General features: G+C 39.1%; 1 protein-coding gene across 4 annotated transcripts in view; it reads left to right on the top strand.

Moving 5' to 3' along the window:
* efl1 (elongation factor like GTPase 1) overlaps positions 1–21875 on the top strand; it is a 158344-nt gene that overhangs the window by 98430 nt on the left and 38039 nt on the right. For all 4 annotated transcript variants that reach the window (XM_048183670.1, XM_048183674.1, XM_048183673.1 and 1 more), the window contains exon 16: positions 15082–15213. In XM_048183670.1, coding sequence (XP_048039627.1) covers positions 15082–15213 — 132 coding nt within the window. The remainder of the gene's footprint in view (positions 1–15081; positions 15214–21875) is intronic.

The raw sequence follows: 21875 nt of genomic DNA, 5'->3' as shown, positions 1-21875 counted from the left end.
TCCATCGGATTGCCAGACAGAGAAGTGTGATTCGTCACTCCAGAGAAGAGTCTCCACTGCTCTAGAGTACAGTGGCGGTGTGCTTTATATAGCTGCTCGGCCATGGACACCCCTTCCATGAAGCTCTCTGCACACTGTTCTTGAGCTAATCTGAAGGCCACACGAAGGTCTGTAGCTATTGACTCTGCAGAAAGTTGGCACTTCGTGGCTGAGTTATTGTTGTTCCCAACTGCTTCCACTTTGTTATGATACCACTAACAGTTGACCGTGGAATATTTAGTAGTGAGGAAATTTCACGAATGGACTCGAATTGCACAGGTGGCAACCTATCACGGTACCACGCTTGAATTCACTGAGCTCCTGAGAGAGACCCATTCTTTCACAAATGTTTGTAGAAGCAGTCTGCACGACTAGGTGCTTGATTTTATACACCTGTGACCATGGAAGAGATTGGAACACCTGAATTCAATGATTTGGATGGGTGTCCCAATACTTTAGGCAATATAGTATATGTACAGACAGAAGACAGAAACTGATACATGTTTGAAATTATTTTTTTTGTAAACTAACCCTTTATGGAATGTTTCCAGCTGTTTGTTAAATAAAAATGGACAAAACAGAAAGGAAAAATGGTTGATGTCCTAATTACCACTTACTGCATAATTCATGACAGTATCTTTTATAATATCAGGCTGGAAAGGGAAAAGATAATAAATACCTCATTAATATCAAATTAATACCTCAACAGTGTGTCAAAGAGACTGAATATGTTTAGTCAACATTTTTCAAGCTGTCCGTCAGTGCTCAATACCCCAGTGATTAAATCAGCCCTGTTCTGACAGTCTGGACCAGGATTTAAAAAGAAACTGATTATATAAACAATCCAGTTTTGCAGCCAAAATCTGTCTGTTCTTTGTGGAAATCTCTCATCTCTTACTTCTGAACATGGGCCGCACTACTTGGCACTGAAAACAAAGCTTTCTGTCTGTGCTGTAAACAACGAATGAAGTGAAACGTTAATCACAAACTCTCGCTGATGACATCAATCTGCATCCTAATTCGAACAGTGTCCATCTCATACGGAGGAAAAAAACAAAGAGGCACAAAAGGAAGGGAGTGTTTGAGGGGAAGACCTGTTATTCACGCAGCTGTCAGAGTCGAGCAGCGCTCAGCTCTAACAAGACAAACTCAAAGATGGGTGGCCAGAAATCAATTACTTTAGCGAGAGTTTGAGGAGATTGTGTGCGACAGAGGTTTTGTGTGCTTGTTCTTACATGAAATAAAGCAATATGCCACCTCACACTTTAAATTAGTCATACAGTTCTGAAATATATTTCAATGAATCAGACTGTTTGACCATTAAACAGTCACAGTTTAACTTGTGATTGAATTGTGATTGTTTACTGCAGCTATCTGTGTCTTCTTACCTTGCAAATCTCACAAAGATTTCACTCACTACGCTCTAAGTGACAAAAATGACAACATGTTTATGTTCAAAAGTGTGGGGTCGGTAAGTTTTGTTTTTGGAATAAATCTCTTAGGGTGTTTTCACACTTGTCATGTTTGGTTTGAGTAAAACGAACCCTGGTGCAATTGCTCTGTTAGTGCAGTTCATTTGAACATGTGTGAACGCTGCCATCCGAACCCTGGTGCGCACCAAACAAGCGGACCGAGACCGCTGAAAAGACGGGTCTTGGTCCGCTTCCAAATGAACCCTGATGGGGTTCGAATGATATATGAACGCAACATGGACCAAAGACATGTAAACCAACCAAAAACAGGAAAATGAGACTCTAAAAAGGACAGAATCCTCACGCATACCGGTTTTTCTTGTCATATTCGCGAGTTTGCCCATCTCAGGCATCAGACGCACGTCTCCACGCAGCAGATTGTTTGTGTGTGACGGAGGGTTTCCCGCCGCTGTTTTGACTCCTTTACACATTTTATAAGCTCTTCACGAGTTCCCAGCTGGCCAAAATACCATCATCTGCAGGCTACACACACACAACGAGTGCATTTACCTCAGCACACAGCATCGTTTTGATTGTTCTGTAAGTTCTGTCTCAAAATAGGCATATGCATTAAAGGTGCCATCGAATGTTTTTTTACAAGATGTAATATAAGTCTAAGGTGTCCCCTGAATGTGTCTGTGAAGTTTCAGCTCAAAATACCCCACAGATTTTTTTTAATTCATTTTTTTAACTGCCTATTTTGGGGCATAATTAGAAATGCACCGATTCAGGTTGCGGCCCCTTTAAATGCTCACGCTCCCCCGCCCCCGGAGCTCGCGCTTGCCTTAAACAGTGCATAAACAAAGTTCACACAGCTAATATAACCCTCAAAATGGATCTTTACAAAGTGTTCATCATGCATACTGCATGCATGCGTCGAATTATGTGAGTATTGTATACTGTTACATTGTTTACATTTGATTCTGAATGAATTTGAGGCTATGCTCCGTGGCTAACGGCTAATGCTACGCTGTTGGAGAGATTTATAAAGAACGAAGTTGTGTTTATGAATTATACAGACTGCAAGTGTTTAAAAATGAAAATAGCGACGGCTCTTGTCTCCGTGAATACAGTAAGAAACGATGGTAACTTTAACCACATTTAACAGTACATTAGCAACATGCTAACGAAACATTTAGAAAGACAGTTTACAAATATCACTAAAAATATCATGTTATCATGGATCATGTCAGTTATTATTGCTCCATCTGCCATTTTTCGCTGTTTTCCTTGCTTGCTTACCTAGTCTGTTGATTCAGCTGTGCAGATCCAGACGTTAATACTGGCTGACCTTGTCTAATGCCTCGATCATGGGCTGGCATATGCAAATATTGGGGGCGTACACCTCGACTGTTACGTAACAGTTGGTGTTATGTTGAGATTCGCCTGTTCTTCGGAGGTCTTTTAAACAAATGAGATTTATATAAGAAGGAGGAAACAATGCAGTTTGAGACTCACTGTATGTCATTTCCGTACTGAACTCTTGTTATTTGACTATGCCAAGATAAATTAAATTTTTAATTCTAGGGCACCTTTAAAATCCGACCAATCAGGTTGTGAATGTGTCCCTATGCCTTTAAGTGTGGTATCTTTTGGTTCTGTGATAAAATTGCCCTTCTGAACACCAATCGGACCAGGATTAAATGTTTTTTCTTTTTTTTGGTCCGGAACAAATGAACCAAACAAACCGAACTATACCCTTACACACCAAAATTGTGTTTATTTGATCAAGAACACTGTAAAAACAGAAATATTTTTAAATGTTAGAAATTAAAGGACCATTTTCTACTTATGTATGTTTGTATGTAATTTACATATTTTTACATGTAATTTATTCCTGTGATCAAAGCTGAATTTTCAGCATCATTACTCCAGTCTTCAGTGTCACATGATCCTTCAGAAATCATTCTAATATGCTGATCTGCTGCTCAAGAAACATTTCTTTTTATTATCAATGATGAAAACAGTTGTGCTGCTTAATATTTTTTGTTAAAACTTTTGTTAAATGAAAGCTTAAAAGAACAGTATTTATTGAAAATATATTTTTTTGTATCATTATAAATGTCTTTACCATCACTTTTGATCACTTTATTGCATCATTGCGAAATAAAAATTATTATTTTCTTAAAAACTCGTACCCAAAATGGTAGTGTTCATGATGTATGAAAACTATTGCTGTCAAACGATTAATCACGATTAATCGCATCCAAAATAAAAGTTTGTTTACGTAATATAAGTGTGTGTACTGTGTCTATTTATTATGTATATATAAATGCACACAAACATACATGCATTTTAAAAATATTTATATTGTATATTTACATATATGTATATTTATATATGATTTACATTATATATAAATATCTTGTTAAATATATACATGCATGTGTATTTATATATACATAATAAACACACACATATATTATGTAAACATAAACTTTTATTTTGAATGCGATTAATTGTTTGACGGCACTACTAAAAACTCTTTTGGTTAGAAAGTTAGAAGTTGACCATGACCATTTCACTCAGCAGTTTCTTCAGTGATTCAAAGACAATATTAACTTTCTTATTAGTATGTCACAAAATTAATTTTACTTGGCTTTACATTGAGTAAAATTGTATGTGTGCTATTAAACATGATGGAACATGCAGGACTAAAGTCTGTTGAAATCATTAGCCTTGATTATTATTCAAGCTTTTCTCGGCTTTGAAGAGACTGGGAGAACCACAGCTGAGAGCCGCCACAGCTGCCAAAGGCACCGCGAGCGAAAAAAACAAAAAAACACTCTTTATATAACTTGCGCCCGGGCCAACTGTATTTGTGGTTGGAGGAAATTTCTCCTCGCTTGAGTCATTGAGATCACTTGCTCTCGGTTGTTTGCCCCTTTGTGCTCTTTGATCCGCCTTTTCTTGCCTTCGCTCTATCTGTTCCTCCTCTATTCCCTCCAACCACTCAGACAGATGTAAAGCTCTCTTCCCTGACCCGCACTAACACCGCAATCAGGACGAGATCCAAACACAGCCTCCTTAGGCCCCGTTGCCAGGCCGTAGTTCAGAGCTAGCGCTGCTGTGTGAGCGGAAACAGTCGGTCTGGGGCGATTTCAGTTTCACCTTTGACCTTTGGTTGTCCTCAGAGGACTCTCCTTCTACGCTTGCCAAGAGAGACTGCACACACTTTTGTTTGTTTGCTCGGCTTTCGACTCAATAATGATCTCCCACAGTACAGTACAGTACCGCTGGAAGCAATGGAGTTAAAAACACTGAGGAAGCGGATGAACGTCTGACTGTTAGCGTCAAGTTGTATGTCTTTGGAAAACTGCATTTGCACTTAGCTTCGATTAAAATGCACTCAAATGGAGTTTCCAGCTTTATGGTATAGTATTATGCCATGCCGTCTGGAGTGATTAAAAATAGCCAGTCGATTTGACAAAAGTGTTTAGCAGCTTGTGTATTTTGAGTGATTCATGCTCACAAAACCTTCACACTTCTATTAAACTGCAGAATTTTGTATTTATTTTAAGACAGACATTTTGCATTTGCCTTTATCAATTGATTAAAATAAAACATATTTTATTATTTATTATACTGTATATTATTTTTTTTTTTTTTACAAAAGCTCATTCTGGTTCTCGAACCTGATTGGCTGAGAGCTGTGCAATATTCCCCTAGTATCAGCATTGGAACCACTTCACCGTTTGTATCACTCCGCTTGCGGCGACTGTCATGGCGGCCGATCAAATCCATCATATTTTTTACAGATACTTCTGTTGTTGTGTCACGGAATGTAGTTTTAAGAGGTTTTTTTTAGGCGAGAATATAGTTATTTAGACCTCAAATATGTGACTCATATATAAACATAGCACCTATTTTACAATTTGTTTAGACTCTTTTGGAGATGAACGCTCATGTACCCGCTGAGAACAGCTTAATCTCGGCTAGTCCTTCGGGAATTTGCCGCTGGCTCTTATGTAGATATGGTTAAACATGATATAATTCATTTTGGGTATATTAAATGGGTAATCTTTGGTCTTATTAATCTATAACTTGTTCCAGAGCAAATTGATTTGGGTTAAGGGGAAAATTAAGTTTTTTTTTTTTTTTTTTTATATAAAGGGTCCGTTAGTGAATGTGATTTCGACTTCAGAGAAAGTTATGTTATTACACCATTAGATGGCAAATAAGGGATTCAGTAGCAAATTGAAAGGGACTGGTCGTAAACAAGGAAGTTGTTTTAGCGCAGTCATGGGAAATGCCCTTAACTTTTAAACGGACAAAGATATCGCTTTCCTCAGCGGACATTCAAACTGATTTTTATAATGGATATAGTATTATGGACATCGACCTGAAGAATGAATGCTATGTCAAATGCAGGCAATACACTCGCTCAGACAATCTCTCTCTCCATAATACAATAAGCTTCAATGGAGGGACTCGGCGTTCCTTCATTACTAGTTCTAAAGTGATGTTTTAGAATTAGTAATGGATCTTGGGCTCAACTGTTAAACTGCCAACTTGAGATTAGAATCCATGGCAGAAGGAAGTAGTTCTGCACAAAAGAGGGTTTTTAAAGACACTCCGTTTTTGTTCTTATTTATTTACACACTCGTGCCATCGAACTGTTGTATAAACGCCATATCACACTCGTAGCTGTGTGATATCGCCCTATATCAGCACAGCTGTGATTACCTACGGCCGAATCACAGCAGTGCTGTTATGCAGATACGCGTAGCCATGAGATATTGCTCATGTATATGTATTATTCTGCATATCTGTCTGTTGTAAGTTTTATTAGCCTAATGTATCTTTTATTTCATCTACTCTGTTGAAAAGGCTGATAATACAGTGCATTGCAGAATTCTAAAACATCCAAAGTAGTGTTTTTTTTTGTTTTGTTTTTTTCTCAGTCTGAAGTACTTCGCAACAAACCCCTCTTGATTTCCACCATCGTTTCTGCCAGAATGTAATTGTTCTTAATTTCCAAAACCCTTCAGCTCAAATTTAGCTTCCATTTTTTCAAGAGCGTCTATTTCTTCCATGTGTGGCCCAGATTCCTGCAGCGGTTCTGTTCTCCTACTGTATTCAATCGACATGTTCCTCTTCCCAGGTTATTTCAGCGGTCCTCTCTGCTTTTCTGTGCTTTTGTTGAGGAATGCCTCTGAGACGCAGTCACCTTTGAGTAATTACCTTCTCATGTTTCATGTTGAAAGAGCGTCTCTGTTTTACAGTTATAAAGAGCAGAGTGAACGGTGTCCTCAGCTCTGGCATCAGCTTTTATCAGAGGATGGCCGTTTCAGAACCGGGGCATTTTGGATGTTTCCCTTCAAGTTGAAGTTAAACACTTGCAAGATGAGCTCTGTATTGAAATTCATCTATCCTTTTCTTCTCTACAATTTTCTTCAATTAGTTCAGCTCGGAACCACTTAACTCACTGACTGTGGTGTGTTCTGCTCTTTATTAACGTAATACTTTAAGACATTTAAGATTAAAGTTTGAAGATGTGTACATCTAGTTCCAAATATGTATTTTAAGAATGCATAAAGTTCTTATATATCAAATTATAGATATATTAAAGAATCATTTCAGCTTTATTAGATTAAATCTGACATTTTGTGGAATGTTTATCACAAAAATCATGTCATTGGATTCTAGATTCTATCTATCTATCTATCTATCTATCTATCTATCTATCTATCTATCTATCTATCTATCTATCTGTCTGTCTGTCTGTCTGTCTGTCTGTCTATCTATCTATCGTTCTATTGTTCTATCATTCTATTGTTCTATTGTTCTATCGTTCTATCTATCTATCTATCTATCTATCTATCTATCTATCTATCTATCTATCTATCGTTCTATTGTTCTATCATTCTATTGTTCTATCGTTCTATCTATCTATCTATTGTTCTATTGTTCTATCGTTCTATCTATTGTTCTAACTGTCTATCGTTCTATTGTTCTATCTGTCTATCATTCTATCTGTCGTTCTATCTATCTATCTATCTATCTATCTATCGTTCTATCTAGAACCCGAATTCCGGAAATGTTGGGACATTTTTTAAATTTGAATAAAATGAAAACTAAAAGACTTTCAAAACACATGAGCCAATATTTTATTCACAATAGAACATAGATAACATAACAAATGTTTAAACTGAGAAATTTTAGACTTTTATGCTCAAAATGAGCTATTTGTAAATTTGATGCCTGCTACAGGTCTCAAAATAGTTGGGACATAGTTGGGACGGGGGCATGTTTACCATGGTGTAGCATCTCCTCTTCTTTTCAAAACAGTTTCAAGACATCTGGACATCAAGATTAGGAGTTTCTGAAGTTTTGGTGTTGGAATTTGGTCCCATTCTTGCCTGATATAGGTTTCCAGCTGCTGAAGAGTTTGTGGTCGTCGACGTATTTTTTGTTTAATAATGCGCCAAATGTCTACGACGAAGCCGTGCTGTTGTAATAGTTGTAGTATGTGGTTTTGCATTGTCTTGCTGAAATACACAAGGCCTTCCCTGAAATAGACATCATCTGGAGGGGAGCATATGTTGCTCTAAAACCTTTATATACCTTTCAGCATTCATAGTGCCTTCCAAAACATGCAAGCTGCCCATACTGTATGCACTTATGAACCCCTCTACCATCAGAGATGCTGGCTTTTGAACTGAACACTGATAACATGCTGGAAGGTCTCCCTCCTCTTTAGCCTGGAGGACACGGCGTCCGTGATTTCAAACAATAATGTCAAATTTGGACTCATCTGACCATAGAACACTTTTCCACTTTGAAACAGGCCATCGGCCCACAGGACACGACGGCGCATCTGGACCATGTTCACATACGGCTTCCTTTTTGTATGATAGAGATTTAGTTGGCATCTGCAGATGGCACGACGGATTGTATTTACCAACAGTGGTTTCTGGAAGTATTCCTTGGCCCATTTAGTAATGTCATTGACACAATCATGCCGATGAGTGATGCAGTGTCCTCTGAGGGCCTGAAGACCATGGGCATCCAGTAAAGGTCTTCGGCCTTGTCCGTTACTCACAGAGATTTCTCCAGGTTCTCTGAATCTTTTGATGATGTTATGCACTGTAGATGATGAGATTTGCAAAGCCTTTGCAATTTGACATTGAGGAACATTGTTTTTAAAGTATTCCACAATCTTTTTACGCACTCTTTCACAGATTGGAAAGCCTCTGCCCATCTTTACGTCTGAGAGACTCTGCCTTTCTAAGACATCCCTTTTATAGCTAATCATGTTACAGACCTGATATCAGTTAACTTAATTAGTTGCTAGATATTCTCCCAGCTGAATCCTTTTAAAATTTCTTGCTTTTTCAGCCATTTGTTGGCCCCCGTGTCAACTTTATTGAGACCTGTAGCAGTCTATCTATCTGTCATTCTATCGGTTTATCTGTTGTTCTATTTTTCATTCTATCTGTCTATCTATCTTCTGTTGTTCTGTTATTCAGTCTTTTGTTCCATTGTTCTATCGTTCGCTTTATAGTTCATTCCATCATTCTAGTGTTTGTTGTTGTTGTTCCATCTCTTCTGTTTCTTTTTTAACTGAAAACAACGGGCCAGGCTTGTTTTGCTATTTTGTGGACCAACTAATTAGTGCAAAAACAATTAAAGGCATATGCACGAACTGAGTGTATAGAGTTTGCACAGTTAAAAATAAATAAATAAATAAATCTTTGCACATACAGTATGCTGATGGCTAAAATTGCACACCACACACTGTATGCATATCCTAACGAAGTGAACAAGTGTAAAATTTACATTTGCTATTGGCTTCTGAAATCTACACTGGTATTTGCTTCAGAAAAATGCCAGTTTAGATATATTTATTTTTATGTTGTAATAATTGCCTTGTGCTCATTTTCTTCGTTTTTCACCCTGAAAATCTGCAGCTCTGTGGTGTGGAAATCAGAAGCATGTGTGAGGTGAAAAGTTTAGAGCAGGATGGATTTATGTAGCAATCATTAAAACACCATCTGATGCCGATGAGCGAAGGATTTGCTTGTTTTTAGAGAGCCTGAATTTGTCCCGAGTAGCTGATCCGAGATCCGTCTTGCCGTGGGCTGTGTGATGGGTTGGACGGGGGCGAGCTGGCCCTGAATCAGTGCTTCAGGAGGAGGGGGTGAGAGGGGTCAACACGAACAGGAAATCATCAGCACTGTGGATAAATATGGCAGTGTGCCTCGGGCCCGGCTGGACGTATTAAAGAGTCACACACACAAAGAGCTCTTGTGTCTAGACTGACCGCTGCATGTGGCTCGACTTTCAGTGATGAACGAGTGACTCGCAGGTTAAAAGACTGTTGGTCGAGGAGGGGTAGAATAACCTCTTTTCAAATCATTCAGCCTTCTCTCTTCCTGTTGTCATTAGAGAAATCAGCTCTATTTTTTAAAGACCTTAGGAAGGTTTGTTTTACAATTGATTTACCAACAATTCTAGTGGTTGTTTAAAGGTGCCCTAGAATTAAAAATTGAATTTATCTTGGCATAGTTAAATAACAAGAGTTCAGTACATGGAAATGACATACAGTGAGTCTCAAACTCCATTGTTTCCTCCTCCTTATATAAATCTCATTTGTTTAAAAGACCTCCGAAGAACAGGCGAATCTCAACATAACACAGACTGTTACGTAACAGTCGAGGTGTACGCCCCCAATATTTGCATATGCCAGCCCATGTTCAAGGCATTAGACAAGGGCAGCCAGTATGTGGTTAAAGTTACCATCGTTTCTTACTGTATTCACGGAGACAAGAGCCGTCGCTATTTTCATTTTTAAACACTTGCAGTCTGTATAATGCATAAACACAACTTCATTCTTTATAAATCTCTCCAACAGTGTGTAATGTTAGCTTTAGCCACAGAGCATACTATCAAACTCATTCAGAATCAAATGTAAACATCCAAATAAATACAATACTCACATAATCCGACGCATACATGCAGTATGCATGACGAACACTTTGTAAAGATCCATTTTGAGGGTTATATTAGCTGTGTAAACTTAGTTTATGCACTGTTTAAGGCAAGCGCGAGCTCCAGGGGCGGAGAGCGCGCGATTTAAAGGGGCCACAGCATGAATCGGCGCATTTCTAATTATGCCCCAAAATAGGCAGTTAAAAAAATGAATTAAAAAAAATCCATGGGGTATTTTGAGCTGAAACTTCACAGGCACATTCAGGGGACACCTTAGACTTATTTTACATCTTGTAAAAATTCAACTCTGGTGAGTTGAATTTTATATATAATATATATATATGTATTTTTTCAATTGTAGTCTTTTAAACAGGCATCTGAAGAAAATAAACTAAGCGCAATGTAATGTTGTCAAAAATATTGATTACTTATTTACCTCAGAATAGACACACGATGCCAGTTGCTCTTTCTCTCATCTCTCTGACAGTGAGTCGACACACAAACCCTCCTCCCCTCACTCACTCTTTTCATTTGCTGTAGATGAATATTGTTGCTGTTACAGGGCTTGAATTTTGGCATGTGATTGTGCGTATTGCACATAATATTACTGCAGATTAATAAATTGTGAACGAGTGGGCGTGGCGTAAGTGTCCGTGTCCAATGGTGCAGGCAGTGCGGTTGTGACAGCTGTTAGACTTTTTACTTGTAATTGTTATTTTATTGAGCTTGGATGACACACAAATTATGCCTATTGATTCGATATACTATCATGACTTGTCATAGTTTAACATTTAATCAAAAATGTATTTAATTTTAAGTTCTGTTAATGTAAAATACAATCATGTATTTCCATGTATAGTGAACACTGTAACAGAAACCCGCTGCAATCCTGCAATACATAAAGCCGCCTCTCGGTACTAAATCGAGTTATTTTTCACTGCTTATTGCGCTTAAACAGTCAAATACACACAAAATAATGTCAAAATGCCAGTCTTGGTGAGTATTCATGTAAACACAGTCAGTATGTTTTAAGTGAACGTAAACAGTTGAGAAAGAAAATGCATGTGTAACAGTATAATGGATCTGTGCATCAGGTCTTAAAGTCACAGCAGCCTAATAAACCTGCTGCCAAATTATGAGATAATATTAAAAATATCTATATGGCAGTTTTTCCCCATGGTATTGATGTCAAAATTGTGGCCAGTGAAAATGCTGAGTGGCAAGTAACTTTGGAAAACCTCTAGACACAGTGACTGATGAGCATGAGTTCATGAGTCAAGCCCTATGTATAATGTATTCAGAAAGGTATGAACTAAACCCTGACAGTTTGATCAGTTTCATCTTGTATCACCCAAAAGGGGTTGATTTTGCGAGTACATCTTGATAATTGTACATTAATCAGCTTATTGTACGGCTACTTACCAAATAAATTAATAAATGAAAATAAAAATTTGATTTGATTTTGAACTTATTTATGTGAGAAGAAGGGGGATACGAGAGACGTGAAACTAGCACAGATATGGAGGAAATCAATTGCTCTGGACAAAAGTCAGATATACAGTTCATTATACACAAACATTTGACCGTAGAATGCCACGATTGACCAATCAGAAACAAGTATTCCTGCTGTTCTTTTTTTTTTTTTTTTTTTTCCAAGGATGCTGTGTTCTAAAATAGTTACAAACTAGTCTGTGTGTTCTAAACCAAAGAGAGCGTCTCATTTTCCCACGCCTTGAGGCATCTGTGCAACATCCTTCCCTGGAAAACGTGTGCCCTGATCCAGACATATGCAAACACTTATAGAAAGAATGTCAAAGCAGGACACATACGATCCCTCCGATGAGCAATTCATCGATTGTGTATCTCGCTTTGCATTAACAACCCTTCCATTTTAAATTAATTTAGCAGCTTTTAATGCTTTTGCACATTTGACATCGTACACATGGTTTATTTTTCTGTATTTGCTATGTCTGCACAATATAATAAACCTTTGAGTCGATCCATGATGTCATGCTCTGAATGCGCAGATACTGATCTCGTGGGAGAGATCGACCCAGCGAGTCAACGCCGCCTGAACCTTCAGACTTAAGACTTCATACGGCCGCTGCAGGCCTGCGCTGTGATTATTGTTAAGCCGTTTTTATTACCGTCTTTACAGCCTCCAGGTGTTTGCTCATGAACACGATTGCGAGTCTGTCTGGAATTGGCCCTTAATAAGCCCAGCCTTTGACAGAAGCTCTTGACTCATCGCAGGTTCATTGACTGAACAAACTAACCTCTCGAGTTGGGGCTCTGCTGTCCTGATGGAAACACTCTTGGACCTGATGTAATTCAACTGAATGGGATTCGAGGGGCGAGTGAAATGGTCTTCTTGCTGAGCCGCTGAAGCACTTCATTCAGTTGTCCCTATCAGGAAGTTTTTATATGAATGCATCTCTTCCAGGTTACTGCCTGCCAATCAGCCCCCAAAAAGTTTTTGTTTGTTTTTGGAAAGTGTAAGATGTCTGTTAAGTTTAAGATCTTACTGTGGACTGTTGCACGTCCCGCGAAAAAGAAGCAATTGAGGTAATTGCTTCAGGAATGAGATTGTTGTGAGAAGTGTATCTATATTCATAATCCATGATCAGCCTTACAGTTTTCTGTATTTTACCACTCTCATCCTCTCTCCAAATTGATATATTTTGAATTTTTATTTTATTTTTGAAAAACACAGTGTTGCATTCTGTCTATTTTTAATTTTTTCATTCTTTTGTCCACTTTCAACCACTTCTGTCCTGATTTCTTCGAGGGGAGGGTCTATGGGTGGTTAAATGAATGGGCTTTTTCAAATCTTTCTATCTTTGAGTGAAGGTAAAAGTTGGATGGCAGAAAACTTCCTTTAATTAAATGATTCCAAGACTGAAGTGTTAGTTTTTGGACGTCCGGATTCTGCCAATATCCTCTCAAAAACCTTGGGTCCTATAACTAACACTGTAAGTTACACAAGAAATTTGGGAGTTATTTTTGACCCGGCACTTAACAAATAAACTCAGTTGTCAAATCAGCATTTTTTCAGCTTAGATGATCGCCAAAATTAAATCTTTTCTTTCATTCAGGGACTTAAAAACCATTATCCACGCACTCAAGACTGGACTACTGCAATTAATTATATTTAGGGGTCACTCAATCTTGTTTGTCTCGCCTCCAGTTGGTCCATAATGCTGCGGCCTGACTTTAACAGGGACTAGGTTGAGGGAAAATATTACACCTGTTTTGGCTAGTTTGCACTGGCAAGGTAGGTTCATTTCTGCTCTGATAGACACAAGACCGGCCGAACGCTGTGAGTGTGTGTGTTAGAAATCAGGAATGATGAGAGAACATTGTGCTTGGTACATTTTTCATCTTCAAACCAAACTTGGGTCTTCAGCCGACAAAGTTTAAATCCCATCTGGCTTGAGCTCTTCCCATAATGTTTATGCATTAGGTCAGTAGACGGAGAGTAGATGGTCTTTTGTGGCTGTTTGAACACATTCGACCACATGAGCGTTTTCACTATAAAAGCGTTTTCAGCTACCTTTGGAAGTGGTCGAAAGTGGACAAGCATTTTACACCCCGTTTACACCTGTATTTAGCGTCGTCCACTTGAGATCCGATCGACCAAAACGCATCTAAACACCAGCTGTAAACAGGGCCTTAAAGTAGCATTCTGGCACCTTCTATTATTATTATTATTATTATTATTATTATTATTATTATTTTAAAGTATTAGTAATATTTTGTTAATGCCCATGCAAGGGACTACCTTCTGAACATAAAAAGGCAACTGTATATTTTCATATATACAGACATGTTTTTACTGTGATTATTAAGACAGCTTGTTGTTTTCACAATAAAATTGTAATGCTTTTACTGCACAAGGCCAAAGCAAATTGTTAAAATATTATCTGTAAAATATTTATTTTATATTAAATTTATAGTGCATATTTTCCCCATTTTTTTGTATAAACAACATCTATAAAAAAGTCATATTTTTTAATATTCATTTTATATTATTAATGTATTTTTATATTCCATTTAAATCACTTTAATAAACATCAGTATCACATAGCACAGCAGCATGTTATATTTGTGTTCATATATTTAAATTTTAAAATACTAATATGTTGTTGGTTTATTAAAGATGAGTTTGAGCCCAGGCCCACCCACGTGAAAAGTAAAAACCACTGGACTACTTGTTTTATTTTCTAGCTGATAAATGTTTATAGTCCTATCACAACCGAGTTACTAAGTACACTTTTTTAGGGATGTTGCCCTAGGCCAGATGTCATATCACCACCAGATTTTAGGGTTCCTCCATCACAGCACTGCAATCATGTCTGTTATTGCAGAAGTTCTTGAAAGTGTTTTTCTTTTTCCATCACAGTGTGCACACAAACACATGCTTACACTCTTACTCACACACCCTCCCACCTAAACGGACACACACAGGGGCCTTTGTTATGTCAGGCAGCCGTTGTATAAATAATAATGTTTAAATTTTTTTAACAACTCTTTTTATGGAACATTAGTGGAGTCCTGAGGTTTAAAATCCTGTGTAAAAACAGTTTGACTGGTCTTTTGAATGCAGTTTAGTTTAATGTCATTTGTATCTCTGCAGGTATTGGTGGTATGGAGGAATTCATTCTCAAGTCGGCCACCATCTCGACATCTCCTGCCTGCCCACCCTTCACGCCAATCAACTTTGAAGCCACGCCCATCGTCAGAGTAGCAATCGAGCCCAAACATCCAAGTACGTGTTGATAAGCAAAAGCAGGACACATTCACCTTGAGTACTATTTTGCATTGTGGTGCAGCTGGTAAAGCATTGCAGAAAACTACTAGGTACATAAAGAAATTAAAGCTGCAAGCAGCCATGCCACCTCCACCCGGTGGCTTTAGGAAAATAGAGCACGGTGGGCAATATGCGTTTAAGTATATAAATATAGGAGGACTACGTCAGTCATTTGTATTTGCCACACTTCCTGCTACCAGCTGGTGGCGATATGACTATAACAAAATTTTGGCGTGTAGATGTCTTCAGGCCAGGCCACTTATCATACACGTGAAATTTGAGGCAGATTGCACATTGTATGCTTGACTTACAAAAGCTTCCTGTTTCATGGTGAATCATCAGACTTTGCCAGGCCGCCACAGACACGCCCTTCAGCGAAAACTCAAGATCTTCGCAATTTAACGTCGCAAAGGCCTTTAGATTAGACTGATCTAATATGACCTTGGTCTGATTAAAGCTCTAGGAGGCGTTCGTTAAAGTATAACATCTGAAAATGGCAAAAACAGCAAAAATTTTGGAAAGAAAAGTCAAAATATCTGACTTCCTGTTGGGTTTTCAGATTTTGCACCTGGGACTTTTTTGTAGGTATCGGGCTGTTACATGTGTCTACCGAATTTCATACCTGTACGTGAAACGTAGCACTAAGGGTGATTAATTGAAATTTTGTATGTGGCACTATCAAGCCATTTTGCCACACCTAATTCTGAAACCCATATCAGATGTAAATTATCACCACTTCTGATGTTTGTGCAAAGTTTCATGAGTTTTCGAGCATGTTTAGGCCCTCAAAAATGTGATTCATTTCGGAGAAGTAGAATAATTGACTGAGCAATTATAATAGGGTCCTCACACCGTCGGTGCTCGAGCCCTAATAATAACTGATGAGCAAAGAAGAGTGCATTGAATCATCATGACTCAACCATATAAATGAACAAACAGTTATTTTTTCTCTGTCCTGAGGCTAGTTCTGCATATAATAGAAACTATTTAGGGTGTATATTTAGCTTAGTTTTTTTATCAAGTGTCTGCGATGATTCTGTTACAAAACGTAGTGTGCTGTGTGTATGTGTTTGGTGTGTGTTTGCTGCCAAAAACCTCTTTTTTTTGTTTCATCTGACCATAGAACCCATCCTGTTTGAATTTCCAGTAGTGTCAGTTACTTTTCATATGTTCTGTGGTCAGATGTATAAAAAAAAATGTTCTTTTTGGCAGCAAACACTCAAGATGGGTTTGGTGCACACAGAAATAAAAAAGTACCACATGTGTACAATGAAATATACTGCTGGATCTTTAATGTTTTGGGCCTATTTTTCTGCCAGAGGTTCTGGACATCTTGTTCAGATAGATTATGGATTGTAGCAAACAGCAAAAGATAAAAAATTAAAACCTGTCCCTGCTAGAAATCATATAAGGGGCCGTGGTTGGATCTTCCATCAGGACAATGATCCAAAACAAACATCAAAATCAACACAAAAATGGTTCACTGAGCACAAAACCAAGCTTCTGCCATGGCCATCCCATTTCTCTTACCTGAACCCTATGGAAAATGAGTGGGGTGAACTGAAAAGAAGAAACGCCAACATGGAGCTGGGAATCTGACTGCATATACCCAAAGTCCCTTTAAGACAAGTCATTTCACTCGGTGGCCATCTCTGAAACGCCTCTCGGGCATGCAAGTGCAGCTCCTATCTCTTTGAATGGGGAAACATCAAATTCTTCAAAGCTGTTTGCCAAGCTTTCGATTAAATTTCATATTTGAAATAACCAATGAAATCTGACAACAACTGTCTCATAAATGTTGTCTCTAAACGCTTGAATCATGACAAAAAATGGCATTTTTCATGCTGGTTCAACCTAATGCACATGCGCCTCTATAGGAAGCGCACGTCTGACTGTTTCTATAGGAACCGGAGCTTCTAACGGCAGCTGCAGTGACGCCATACTTTACCAGTCGGCGATTGGCTCTTATTTAGAAGGCTGGACTTATTCTGCTATATTGCGCGTTGCACTTTCTCCCATTCATAATAATACAAGTGCACCGTCTTTCTATATAAAAAGTCTTTGATATACCTACTACAGTACACTGATCCATTCAGAATTACTAAACACTAGGGCTTCCTTCGACTAAAGATTTTTCTGGTCGACTAGTAGTAACTACAGTAGTCAGCATTTGAAGTGGATCAAAAAAGTTCATCAAAGTTGTCCTAAGAAATAAGTTGTCCTAAGAAGAAGGTTGTAACACAGTTCGTAAATATGGGAAGAAGGAGGCAGGAACCGGCGAACATTCAACAAAACTTTACTTCAAAATAAACAAATACAAAACGAAAGTAATGCCGGCAGACCCTCGCGGACGTCTGCCGGCCACACAAACATAATAAAACATAAAATAAAGTCCAGGCCTGGTCCTCTCTCGTCCTTCACGGTCGTCGCTCCTCCTTTTATGCTCCCGGAGCTCCTCCGTGAGAGACTCAAGGCCGGTGCGCCTCCCAGGTGATGCTCGTTATCACCTGCGTCACCGGCCTCGCGCCGTTCCCTCACGGCTCTCGCCCGCCCTGCTCGTCACATACCCCCATCGCCCCTCGCAGGCCGGGGGGTACTCCCGAGACTGCGCTCTACTCCCCCCCGGGGCCTGTCTCGTCGGCCGCAGCACCTGGGGGTAAGGACAGACGAGACGAGAGAAAGGAGACGGGAGCAAGGGGAGCGACAGGACGAGAGAGGGGAGAGAGGAAAAAGAGAAAAAAAAAAATTCTGGGTCCGGCTCCCAGACACACTGCCACTCGGTCCTCAGCCTGCCAAGAGGCTCTTCCTCGCGGTGCCATGCGGTGGCACTGGACGCTCAGTGGACGGCCCGATCCTCGACCGCCTCCTGGCGGCCGGCGATGGCTCCTCCGGTTGAGGGCAGCCGGCAGCGAGTCCCCCGTCCCCTGCTCCTCCTCTTCATGGCGGACGGCAGCAGGCTCCGGCCCACGGCAGATGGCGGCGACTCCTCCGCTCCCTCCTGGATGGCAGCCAGCCCACCTCGTCCCAGGAGCACGGCATCCGGGTCTCCGTCCCAACTTTCACAAGGCTCCAGTACCACCGCCTCGGGCAGCCTCTCACGGTCTTCACACTCCCGCGCTGCACGAACTCCGCAGCACCACGATCCCCCTCAGCAGCGAGGGCTCTCCGACAGCATGTCCCTCCTTCCTCCCGGGTTTCGGCACCAATGTAACACAGTTCGTAAATATGGGAAGAAGGAGGCAGAAACCGGCAAACATTCAACAAAACTTTACTTCAAAATAAACAAATACAAAACTAAAGTAATGCCGGCAGACCCTCGCGGACATCTGCCGGCCACACAAACATAATAAAACATAAAATAAAGTCCAGGCCTGGTCCTCTCTCGTCCTTCACGGTCATCGCTCCTCCTTTTATGCTCCCGGAGCTCCTCCGTGAGAGACTCCTCGCGCCGTTCCCTCACGGCTCTCGCCCGCCCTGGTCGTCACAAAGGTTTTAGGACAACTTTGATGAAAGGTTTTGATCCACTTCAAATGTTGACTACTATAGTTCATTTTAAGCAATTAGTCGACTAATCGCACGTTTATTAATAAACCATATAAATCATAATAAAGAGCCTTTAATGCCTTCAAGCGCACACATAAAGCTTGCCACAGCACACAGACAGATTTAATGATTATGAATGTGTCGGGGGGAAAACAGCAAGGGGATTGCTTTAACATTTTAATAATTAATTGATGAACTAGTGTTTTCTGTATTTTCGGCTGCAGTGATGAAGTTGACGATGTTGATTCGTCATCAGTAGTGGATGTGCCTATATGCACATTTCAAACGGATTACATAACCTGAGAATATTTGTTATTTTCCATTTGAATTGGTTCATTTAGAAGTAGAAATTTCGCTTTCTATAGATATATTTTTCATGAGGCAAGTTTACATGGAGTTTCGGTTCTTTTTTTTTGGCACGCTCAAGTTCACAGAGAGAGGCAACAGAAAATGCATCCTGTTTGCTTTCATTATTTTACAAAAGCACAAGGTTTTGTTGTTATTGTGAGTGCACACAAATAAAAGTAGACTCCGATTCAAAAGATGTATTACTCTTATCTATATGACCAAAAATGACAGAGTATTTTAAGTGCAAGTGATCGCGCCGGCACCTCCATGTTAGCTCAGGCAGTAAGTGCGCTACTATTCAGCTTTCACACTCCACACAATCACTGGAATAGCCTACATTTATCTAGGTTAACGTTAAGGCGAGCGGCCATGTAAAGTTGTTATACTTACATGTTTCAGATGATAAGGCATATTTGAGGTCGATGAATGATAGGCGAGTGTTTGGATGTCCTGCCTGATGTACTTTAATTACCACATACACCAGCTGTTAACGATCTGTCCATCACAGACAGCGTGACTTTGCCACTTCCTGATTTTTTTTTTCTTTTTTCTGCGACTAATAAACTTTTGGTCGACTAAGCCTCTTCTTGTCGGCTAACAGTTAGTTGACTATTAGGGGGCAGCCTTACTAAACAGCAACAAACATGACAAATCCTGAATGTGTGGAAACAACGTGAATGTACTGAAATGTGTCTGTGCATAAATACAGTGTGTGCTCAGATCATCGAGAAGACACACGGTTTGTTTGAGCATCAATATAATGGAATCGCGCATGCTTACTGTATGACTGCTGTACGTCACTGCAATCTTCTTTACCTTGATGTCAATCTTCATCCATTAAAACTTTACTAGCTAAACACTGGTTTGCTTTATCCAGCCGATAAATGTATTTTTTCTACTGTTTGAACAACATATTTAATTTGTGTGTATGTCTGTGTATGAAGCCTTAAAAACTGCCTACAATGCCAGCTCACAATGACTAACCATAAAAAAAGATGCATAAGCATACAGATTAAATTGTCATCTCTTATGGTTCTCTAAGGTGCAAACATCCCTCAAAAAGGTGCTTTAATGGCAACTTCTCCAGGTTCACTCAGAGGTGGTGTTATGATTCTCATTAGCAGTGTCAAAGATGGCATGGAAACCCTATCCATATAAAAGCATCACACTCGCTCATGTGGGACGCATTAGTCACGAGCACAGCTGTAATGAGGAAGTTAAATGCTTCCCAGTTTAGCACACCAAGAACTGTCTGATCTCAATTGTGCGATCACACAAACACAAGAGATCATTGTGAGGGTCATCACTGTCCCAGAGTGCTGTTTCAGGGTTTAGTTTCATAACTGTAACTTCAGCTGCCTTCAGGTCAGGCGAGGCCGTTGCCGGTGAAAACACTCACCATCTTTATTAAAAGCTCTCATAGTCAGTACAACATGTACCGAAGGAATTTGCTTTGATGTCAAACAGCACTTTTATTTGAAGAGAGAATGAGAGGCTGCTTTAAAGGGGTCATATCATACATGCTTTATCATTTTGCTTTGTTTTTTACCCTTCAAGGCCTGCTTTTAATTTTAGTGAAGATTTGCACCCAAAACAGTCATAATTTAGTTTTTATGCACCTTTATGACTCTTTGACCCCCTTAGAGTTTAAAATACCTTTTTTGCAGCTTTATATTTTAAAATATAAAATTTAAAATATAAAATATATAAAATATAACTGTTTGTGAAATAAATAACACTGTTTTGTGCACCGACACAGGCTGAGGGTTTGCTCTCGGGTCAGTGTAGTTAACGTGCATCTTTCAACAGCCTCTTTACAAACCGGCATCGTATTAACAGATTCACAAAATAATATGTTGACTGAAATGTTCACATAAGTAGTGTTGTCACGATACCAAAATATAACCAAAATCTTATTTCATGATATAAGAAACGTAATATTTTTTTAAATGTAATTTTATAATCAAAATTGAGTTATTTAATTTAATTTTATCTTTGTTCTTAAAAGTAAGCAAAGCTGCAAATTACAAACAATATGGCAAATACTGTATAAGAAAGATACAAATGAAATAAACAGTGCAGGTAGGCTACAGTGGGTCCATTTAACATTATCATTCAAGTAAGAAACTAAATCATCAAATAAAAAAAACGTTATTGTGATTCTCAAATATTTTTTTTTTTAAGTTATTCAGTCAAGCACTGGGTGATTTTTCTAGTTTATTTTGTTGTTTTGTTAAAATTAATCACACAGACAGCAGCAGGAATATTAGGCTGCTGTCACTTTAAGACCTGCACGGATCCAATACACTGGAACACATTCGATTTCTTTCTCAACTGTTTAACCATTCAAGCACAATAAACCGCGAAAGACACTTAAAGGGGTTAGTTTACCCCAAAATGAAATTTCTGTCATTAATTACTCATGTCATTCCACACCTGTAAGACCTTCGTTCATCTTCAGAACACAAATTAAGATATTTTTCATGAAGTCGTGAAGCCGGTTTTTTTTTTTGTTTGTTTGTTTGTTTTTGCGCACAAAAAAGTATTCTTGTCGCTTCATAACATTAAAGGGGACCTACTGTGCCTCCTTTTACAAGATGTAAAATAAGTCTCTGATGTCCCTAGAGTGTGTATATGAAGTTTTAGCTCAAAATACCCCACAGATAATTTTTTACAGCATGTTAAAATTGCCACTTTTTGGGGTTGAGCAAAAACGCACCGTTTCAGTG

Source organism: Megalobrama amblycephala, linkage group LG3 (genome assembly GCF_018812025.1).
Source record: "Megalobrama amblycephala isolate DHTTF-2021 linkage group LG3, ASM1881202v1, whole genome shotgun sequence".
Taxonomy (NCBI): Eukaryota; Metazoa; Chordata; class Actinopteri; order Cypriniformes; family Xenocyprididae; genus Megalobrama; species Megalobrama amblycephala.
Note: the sequence above shows the minus strand (reverse complement) of the source record. Positions and strands in the feature narration are given on the sequence as shown.